At 50.0% G+C, this 9,193-nt stretch overlaps 1 protein-coding gene across 1 annotated transcript in view; it reads left to right on the top strand.

The window, feature by feature from the left end:
* The first annotated feature begins 2,485 nt into the window (after window positions 1–2,485).
* The window catches only part of PHGDH (phosphoglycerate dehydrogenase), a 32,434-nt gene continuing 25,726 nt past the window's right edge, over window positions 2,486–9,193 (top strand). Inside the window, exons 1-2 of the mRNA XM_061409101.1 lie at window positions 2,486–2,727; window positions 8,138–8,289. Of these exons, the coding sequence (XP_061265085.1) occupies window positions 2,590–2,727; window positions 8,138–8,289 (290 nt within the window). The 5' untranslated portion in view covers window positions 2,486–2,589. The remainder of the gene's footprint in view (window positions 2,728–8,137; window positions 8,290–9,193) is intronic.

The following is a 9,193-nucleotide window of genomic DNA, read 5'->3' as shown; positions in this document are numbered from 1 at the left end:
ATCACCAACTCCTGGAGTTCACTCAGACTCACGTCATTGAGTCAGTGATGCCATCCAGCCATCTCATCCTCTGTCGTCCCCTTCTCCTCTTGCCCCCAATCCCTCCCAGCATCAGAGTCTTTTCTAATGAGTCAGCTCTTCGCATGAGGTGGCCAAAGTACTGGAGTTTCAGCTTCAGCATCAGTCCTTCCAAAGAAATCCCAGGGCTGATCTCTTTCAGAATGGACTGGTTGGATCTCCTTGCAGTCCAAGGGACTCTCAAGAGTCTTCTCCAACACCACAGTTCAAAAGCATCAATTCTTTGGTGCTCAGCTTTCTTTATAGTCCAACTCTTACATCCATACATGACTACTGGAAAAACCATAGCCTTGACTAGATGGACCTTTGTTGGCAAAGTAATGTCTCTGCTTTTGAATATGCTATCTAGGTTGGTCATAACTTTCCTTCCAAGGAGTAAGCGTCTTTTAATTTCATGGCAGAAGTCACCATCTGCAGTGATTTTGGAGCCCCCAAAAATAAAGTCTGACACTGTTTCCACTGTTTCCCCATCTATTTCCCATGAAGTGAAGGACCAGATGCCATGATCTTAGTCTAGAGGGACATAAAGTTGTGTCTCTGATCCTAGGGGGAGAATGAGACATGAAATGTTCACATATATGTTGTCCAAGGTACTATGAGATAACTTGAAGACAATGCCAAAGAAAATTTAAAAGAGGAACAAGTTTCTGACTTGTTTATGGTAAAAATTATTACACACCCTCCTTTCTAACTGGAACTGAACACATCTGTTGACTACTTTCTTAATGGGCTTAGAAGTACCTTTTGTGTGTCCAGTGTGAAAGTAGGTGGGTCATAAATACTAAAGCAAGAAAATAATGCCCAGGTGACAGGTGTGGAAGGGCCTCTGGTTTTGAGTTCAACAGCATCTGAGAAGTTTGACTTGGGGTCAAGGGTTGGGGTTACCCTTCAGATACAGTGGGCTTTAGATTCTACACTGAATGGAAGCAGAGGGTGAGTCCAGGAAACAGTTGAGTTAAAGAGGTAGCCAAAATGGGTGCTTCCCAAATTGCTTTGTTAGCCTCTTGGGCCAGTTCCACTGTCTGCTCCCCAGGCCTCCAGGGTTGCTGGGCACCTCCTGAGAGGAAGAGAAATGAAATACTCAGGAGTGCTGGGATGCGGGAGCAAGAAATCATCCAAACCAGCAAACAGGATAGCCAAATTATCTTCTTTCCTATTGGAAGCATTTGGTCTAACTTCTGATTTGTGCCTAGGAATCATCTGTCCACAGCTTCATTACATGAGAGTGTTGACACTGAATAGTCCTATAGGATAAGGCTCTTGCACCCGAGCATTGTGAATAGCGTAGGACAACAGAACACAAAGGTTAAGTGGGCTGGATATAATGAATTCTAATTCGTCTGTGAGGGTCCCTGACTCTGTTTCTGATCCTGCTACTGATGCTAAGTCACTTCAGTCGTGTCCAACTCTGTGTGACCCCATAGATGGCAGCCCACCAGGTTCCCCCGTCCCTGGGGTTCTCCAGGCAAGAACACTGGAGTGGGTTGCCATTTCCTTCTCCAATGCATGAAAGTGAAAAGTGAAAGTGAAGTCGCTCAGTAAGTGTCTGACTCTTGGTGACCCCATGGACTGTAGCCTACCAGGCTCCTCCATCCATGGGATTTTCCAGGCAAGAGTACTGGAATGGGTTGCCATTGCCCTCTCCGGTTTCTGATTCTAGGTGGCCTTAAAAAAATCCAAAATAGGATTTTCCAGTATTCTGTAAGATAGGGCATGGAAGAGCATGTTTGTTGTAGGGTTTAAACATAAAGGAGATAAGGGCTGGAAGTGCCTCCTTGTTCAATATATAAATTAGGCCAGACTGACATCTCATTTTCTTCTTTTTCTTCTTCTTTCTTTTTAAAGTAATTAGAGAGGAAGTAGTGGAAGAGGAGAATATTGAACAAATATTTTGACTAGTCCAAATGGACTTGTTCTTTTTCAAATTTACAATTTTCATTGCATCATTCATTTGGAATTAATCATGGTTTTGTGAGGTTTCAGAAACAGTTCCCTATTGCTTTTTATTATTTAACTTTCCTCATCTGTGTCTTTGGTACTCTCGGATGTTAGCCAACCAGAGGAAAGGGGCTATGTCCTTTTGAAATTCGAGCCCCTTCAGCATCCAGCGCCTTGCCTTGCACATAGTGGGTGCGTTAATAAATGCTTGTTGAAGAGTTAGGTCCTTAAGAGGAAAGTGAAGAGGAAATATTTCTCTCGTGATGAGAGCGAATATTTCTCAACTTATTTCAGATATGAATCAGCTACTCAGCAAAAACATGCTTCTGTCTGCTCACCACTTATAGAGAAATGCTTTGGTTGACATTGAGAGACTGTCTCGAGGATAATAAAGTGGGAGGAGATCTGAAGACCCAGAACCACCACGAGGGGGCGGAGTCACAGAGAGTTGGAGAGTTTCTGTCCAATCGCGAATCCTGCGCAGTTACTGAAGCCCGCCAGTCGAAGCAGCCGCGTGTCGCTTTAGGTGTTTCTGCCCAGGAAAAGCTGCAGATTCCAAGGCCGACTCCAGCAATGGCCTTTGCAAATCTACGGAAAGTGCTTATCAGTGATAGCCTGGACCCTTGCTGCCGGAAGATCCTGCAAGACGGAGGGCTGCAGGTGGTGGAGAAGCAGAACCTGAGCAAAGAGGAGCTGATAGCCGAGCTAAAGGTTAGGCGAGCGTGAGAAAGACAAGGGCTGTGTGGCATCCTCCGTGGACAGTGGTTGACACACTCGGCCCAGCGCGCCCCACCCTCACCTCCTACCTGGTGGTCAGTCTTGGGGGTCTCCCGAGTTTGGGGGCTGGGGAAGGTGGAGGGAGAAAGAGGGAGGAACCAACGTCTACAAGCTGCAGGATGCAGACTTTCCGTTCAGTTTGCAACGGCGTGTTTCACGTTGGAACGTTTCCCGCCAACATTGCAAAGTGCAGGCTGCGCGCGGGATGCCAGCGCGGCTTCCCAGGGCCTTTGCGCGCAGTGGCCCTGGCAGCCCGGGGCCTTCTCTCCCGCCTCGTGCGGGGGTGCCGGGGGGAGGGGCGCCAAAGTGGCTTCCCTTCTTGGAACTCAGGGACCGGCGAGCCTTCCCTGGCCGGCCCAGCCCTGGCTCGCCCAGCCAAGTCCTGCCTTCCCTGGGGGACGCTGGCGGAATCCAGCCTGTCGCGTGGCTGCTCCAGCAAGCTCCCCTAGAAGCCGCAGGGAAAGCGGCGGGACTGGGGCAGCAAACGCCATACCCGCCTTTAGTCTGATGCAAGACTACGAAGAGTTTTCACCGCCCCTCGGCCGCCTGGGAGCGCTTGGAGGAAGGAGGGGCGGGTGATGGGGGGCGCCAGAGATCCCCGCGCCAGCCGCGCGGCCGTGACCGCGGCTCCGGCGGTCTCCGCCAGCGGTTTCAGCGGATGGCCTCACCTTTGTCCTCGGCGCGGCAAGGTATGGCCACATCCGTGGAGAATCCGATCCCGAACGCTCCCAGGAAACGTGTATTTCTTAGCAAATCTTTCTCAGGAGCGTATCACCGCTTGTCGTGTTATATAATTAGGGCGGTCTACTTCGGATCTTTCTTCACCTTGTTTGTAAAATCTCTGCGAGATTTGGTAGCCTCGTCTAAGCTTATAACATTTATTTTGGGAACTCTTCACTCCCGTTACCGCACTTCTTACTTCTGGACTGCGCCCAGCGCCCAGGTGTCTCCCTCCCACCCGTCCGGAAGTATTTTCCCTTGCCCCCCAACTCCCACACCCGGCCCTGTAGCCTCCTACCAACTTCAGCCAGACTCAGCGCAGATCCACCCCTCCATCTTTCACTCCTCGAGAGGCCCTTAAATCAAACCACGGGGGTGGCCGCTGTTGCTCTAGCGGTGAGGCAATCACACGGTCTTCCTAACTGTCTTTATATCTCCTGCTGGGTTTCTCCTTGGAACCCTTGTTGGCTCCGGCCCCATGGTACTGTATCCAGCCCCTGTCCTGTACTCAGACTCTAAGTTTGACTGGTTCCTATCTTCCAGAAGCTTGTCAGCTGGTTAGGGAGCCTGGTTAATAGACTGTGAAGCTAGTGACCAGATAACACAGTACTTGAGTGCTAAATGAGACCATCAGAAGCCTAAGCCTCTGCCTGCTCCACTGCTGCTCAAGTGGGGAGGAGAGGGTGATCAGCCTTGACTTGGTGGGGTCCAAGGACTCAGGAGCTGATCCTTGGAGCACCCTCGGCGTGAATGCGAGACAGGCACTTCACTTGTCACCTCCTCGTTTGTGCAGATGGCAGCAGTGACTTTGGCTCTGGGCAATGGCCAGAAGGCAGTGTAGTGGTCTCTAGATCCTCACCTCCACCAGACCACCGGGCTGGGAAGTGTGGATGGGACTCGGGGGCTTTCCGGCTTTCTTGTGGAAATGAAAATCCTGTACCCCTGGGGTAGGGTGGGATGAGGGAGTGGTAAGTGAGTGGAACTGACAAGAACGGGAGCCCTTGGTCACTAGTTGCAGGGTTCAAGGATGTTGGGACGTTGACTGGGAATCGGGGGCTGGGACTTAGAGGATGTTTTAAAGGCACTGCAAACTCCTGGCAGGAAGAGAGGTGTTTGTTGGCTACATTGTTGAGGGATTTGGGCATGCCCAGTTTTCATGTCTGTCTTTGTAAAAAAACAGTTTGGAATCCAGGTTAGTCTCCTTGGGCCAGTAAAGGACTCCTATCCAAGCTACCTCTTGTTATTCTGAGTGGAGAGGTATCTGGGTTAGCGGCCCCTGGCCTCCCCCGTTTAAACCTTTTTCATACGGAAAGAAACTGGAGCAGGTTGCCAGAACCACGCCTGGCCTCCCTTCACACTCCTTGGTATTCTGGGCAGGCACGGTTTGTTCTCTCTCGCTCCGTGGTCAGGAAGTACAATCATTCCCCAGAACCATGCTTTTCAGACTTGAAGCAAGTCACAGCTCATTAGTGGGCATTGAAGTCCGTTTAATGGGTCGTGATTAGCATTAAAAAGAAAAAAAGTAAATATCAGAGAGCAATACAGATAGGCTAAATGTGTTTGGTACTGTGGGTCTTAGTCAAAAGTTTGGAAAACACTGGCTTGATATAATAAAGCTTCTTGTTGGAACTCAACAAAACTCTTATTTAGACTGTGTACCCCTCTTCTATCATCTTATACAAATCTAATAATAAATATTAAGTCTTACCACGTATCAGTGGTTTTAGACTTTGACCATGACCCACAATAGGAAATTTACTTTACACCGTAACTCAGTATACACACACATATGTGTACACACATACACTCAAGTTTCATGAAAGAACACCCATACTATATGTGCTGTGTTCTGATATTTTCTTCTGTTTCATTAAATAACAATGCTGGTCAGAGTCCACTAAACGCAGGCTGGTAATGCATTTAACTTTCTGAGGCACCTTTGTATCTTTATCTCTGAATTTTAAGAAAGGAAAAGAAGGGAATAAATTTCCATGCAAGAGTCCATGTTTTGAAAGGCTCTTTTAAAATAGCACATTTCCAGCCTTTACAGTAGGATTTGGTTGGCAAAGGTTACAGAGCCATCTACTTAATGAGGATCACATATACTGTGCCAAACAGTGCCTACCTGCATTCTCTGTAGCCAGGGGAACATAACCTGGAGACTTTCTTTGGCATCCCCTATTACATAAGTCAGCGCATGCTTGTGTATTTGGTTGTTCAGTTGTGAGGCAGGAGCAATGCTGAAATCACCCCCAAGGCGAAGCTTGTCCTTCTTGGGAAAGGAAGCGTGTGTGAACTTGAGGAGCATGAATGGGTTTCCACTGCTGAGTTGGCATAGTTTGTCTGGAACAGCCATAAATCCAGCAGAACAGGGTCCTGCTGTTTTCCAGCTCTGAGGCCACTGAGGGGCTGGGAGTAGGAAGGCAAACCAAGTGTGGTGAATGCCTATTCCAGCCAGCTGTCATATACGGATACAGCACACACAGAGCAGAGAACAGCAGACAGCAGAGTGGGTGTGGTGTTGAGATTCCTGTCGCAGGAGTGCCAGAGAGGACCTTGGGATGCTGCAGAAGAAAATTATAACCACAGCAAACTTCTGAGAGGATGTGGGCTGCAGTTTTCAGAAGTAGAGGAGAGCTGGGGAGAGCAGGGAGCCACGTGTCAGAGGGATGGCAGGGTCCTGAGAGGGGGGCGGTGCCTGGGAGTGCAGACTCTCAGTAAATGTGTGCAGATTGACTGAATCCTAACTTTTTTTTGAGGGGGGGGTGGCCACCACGCGTGGCTTGTGGGATCTTAGTTCCTTGACCAGCTGTTGAACCTTACCACTTGGCCTTGCAAATTTGTGAACTCTGGCCACAAGCTATGTCCAGATCGTGTGGGACCAGTGTCTGCTGAATGAAAGTCTGCAAAGGCAGATTCTCACTTGGGATGGGCGAGTTCTGCTTGTACATCTCAGCTGGTCTGACTGGAGGCTCTCCTGACCTCGTGGCTTCAGAGAAAGCTGGGGCACACCCTTGAGTGAAACAGAGACTGTAGGATAAATCTCCATAAGGGAGATCCTTCCACAGAGGCTCTGCTTGTTAAAAACTCTGTGCTGTTTCTGTGCTTGTCCTTGGAGTCTGCAGCGATGGGGTGGACTCCTGGGGAGTCTGTATGCTCTTCTGCAACCAGTCTGCCCTGTGGGAAGATTCCCAGGGTTTGGTGAGGGGCTGGCAGCTTGGAGAGAGTATTCAAGGAGCATTCTATTTCAGAACCACAGACACGAAAGGGTGTGAAGTGCTGGTGAAGGGTCCTCGATGCAGCTGTCTCTGGTCTGGCAGAGCTCCAGCCAGTGAGCATGCATGAAACATTCACACCTCCAGAGAAGTAGTTTTTCAGCCTTTTCTAAAGAATCATCCCAGTGTTGAGAAGCCCTCCAAGTCTAAGTAGACTGCAGAGTAAGCTTCTTTTCTCCTCTCCCCTCTGTGGAGGGAAAAGAACCCTCTGTTCTCCCTGCATTTAACTTGTCCAAACTTGTTCCTAGGCTCTGGACTTGTGCAAGTAAACACGAGTGGGCCCTTACCCTAGAAGCCAGATGCCAATAGCCCCTCTTTGTCTTTGGAAACCATGTGGTGGGAAGGGAAGAGAGAAGGTTCTCATGGGATCCAGCTGGGTGCCCCACTGGGGAAGTGCAGGGCGAGTTACAGGTTTCAGATCAGTTGTCTATTCCAATGCTCTTGTGTTACTGGAGGAGACCGGGGTGGGGGTGACATAACTTGGCACAGTGACCCCGCGTGTCGTTGGCAGCACAGGGCCTAGAGCCCCAGCCTCCTGGTTCCCAGCTTGCTGCTTATGCAGACGCCCTTGCAGCTTGCTCATCAACCAAGCCTGGGACAGCCAGCGTTGGGCAGAGTGTGCATTTGCTCTCCTGCTCCATTTCCTGGGCCTTCTCGATGCGTATTGGCACAGCATCCTTATTCTGCAGAAGATACTATCAGATGCTGGGCAAACCTAAGGACGATTGTCCCCGGGTCTGGCTTAGCACAGGTAAAATGGCTGTGATGAACCCCAAAAGTCTGATTTTTCACATAGATTTAGTTTTAGTCTAATAGTGCCTGGTTTTCTGAGCAGCTGTGAACCAGCTTAATTGTTTTCTCCCCTTCCCTCTACTGTGGTTTCTATTTTAGGAAATGTTTTTCTTTTAATAATTTGCCTTTTATTAACTTCACTTAGTCATTCAGCCGACCAACATTTATTGAGTGCCTTCTATGTGCCAGGCATAGGGGCTCACAAAGTAGAATCTGATCCCACCTCACCTCTTCAGTAGCTCCATGTCTGATGAAGAAAGTGATGTCCCTTGAGCTGGGCCAGATATCGTGCCAGGGGTTGTACCTGTCCTGTCTCATTTCCTCCTCACACACCTGAGGAGGCCGAAGCTCAGAGTCTTAGCTTGTCAGGGCTGGAGCTTGGATTTGAACCCAAGCCTGACTGTTGGCAAAGGCTCTCAGAGGGGTGTGCGCATACACACGCCTTCCTTTGCTTGAACGTATCCAGCGTCAGCCAGCCTGCAGGGACTCCCACCTTGGACAGAGAGGCTGTACAAAGACCAAGTCTATGGATCCAGGTGTTTCTTTTTCTGCCTCAGGACTGTGAAGGCCTTATTGTCCGCTCGGCCACCAAGGTGACCTCTGACATCATCAACGCGGCAGAGAAGCTGCAGGTGGTGGGCAGGGCTGGCACGGGCGTGGACAACGTGGATCTGGAGGCCGCAACCAGAAAGGGCATCCTGGTCATGAAGTAAGTCGTGGAGGTAGGGGAGTGAGTGTGGAGACTGACCACGTGGAGGGAGGAGATGCCTGTAGAGTCAGAAGGGGGTCCAGGAGGCTGCCTGCTCCAGGCTGAGAGCAGATGGGGTGGGGGCAGATCAGAGCTCATGGTTTAGTGGTTTCCCGGGTTTCTGACATGAAAGCTGTCTTGGTAATCTCAAAATGCTTCACAAACTCACCCCACAGATGCTTGCATGCCTGCAGCCTGGTTGAGGAATCAGAAGAACCTTAGTGGATTTTCCTCAGTCACTGCTGCAGCCTGCCCCTCCCCGTCTGCAGTTCCGTATGGAGCCGGTTCTGCGGGCTCCACTTGACGGTGGTTCTTGTGCTGCAGCACAGCCTTTGCTAGTAGACAGACTTGCCCACTCTTTCTCTTCCTCTCTTCCCTGTGCTCTTCTGGAAAGGGATCCCAGTTTCTCTTTCAGATTCCAGGGCCAAGAAAGAAGGAGTCCTCCTCAGAGCTGTTTTTTGCAGAAACTCATGGCAAAGGTCATGGCAGCATGCCAATGCTGCTGCTGCTGCTGCTACGTCGCTTCAGTCGTGTCCGACTCTGTGTGACCCCACAGACGGCAGCCAACCAGGCTCCCCTGTCCCTGGGATTCTCCAGGCAAGAACACTGGAGTGGGTTGCCATTTCCTTCTCCAATGCATGAAAGTGAAAAGTGAAAGTCAAGTCGCTCAGTCGTGTCCGACTCTTAGCGACCCCATGGACTGCAGCCTACCAGGCTCCTCCATCCATGGGATTTTCCAGGCAAGAGTACTGGAGTGGGGTGCCATTGCCTTCTCCATAGGCAACCCTTATTTCCAGCACCACTCTGACATAAGTTGGAGTGGCAAGGTTATCCCTGTCCACTTCTCCATCCTCCATTTTTTCTC

This window comes from Bos javanicus, chromosome 3 (assembly GCF_032452875.1).
Source record: "Bos javanicus breed banteng chromosome 3, ARS-OSU_banteng_1.0, whole genome shotgun sequence".
In the NCBI taxonomy this organism is placed as follows: domain Eukaryota; kingdom Metazoa; phylum Chordata; class Mammalia; order Artiodactyla; family Bovidae; genus Bos; species Bos javanicus.
The sequence above is the reverse complement of the archived record's forward strand: the minus strand, read 5'-3'. Positions and strand labels throughout refer to the sequence as shown.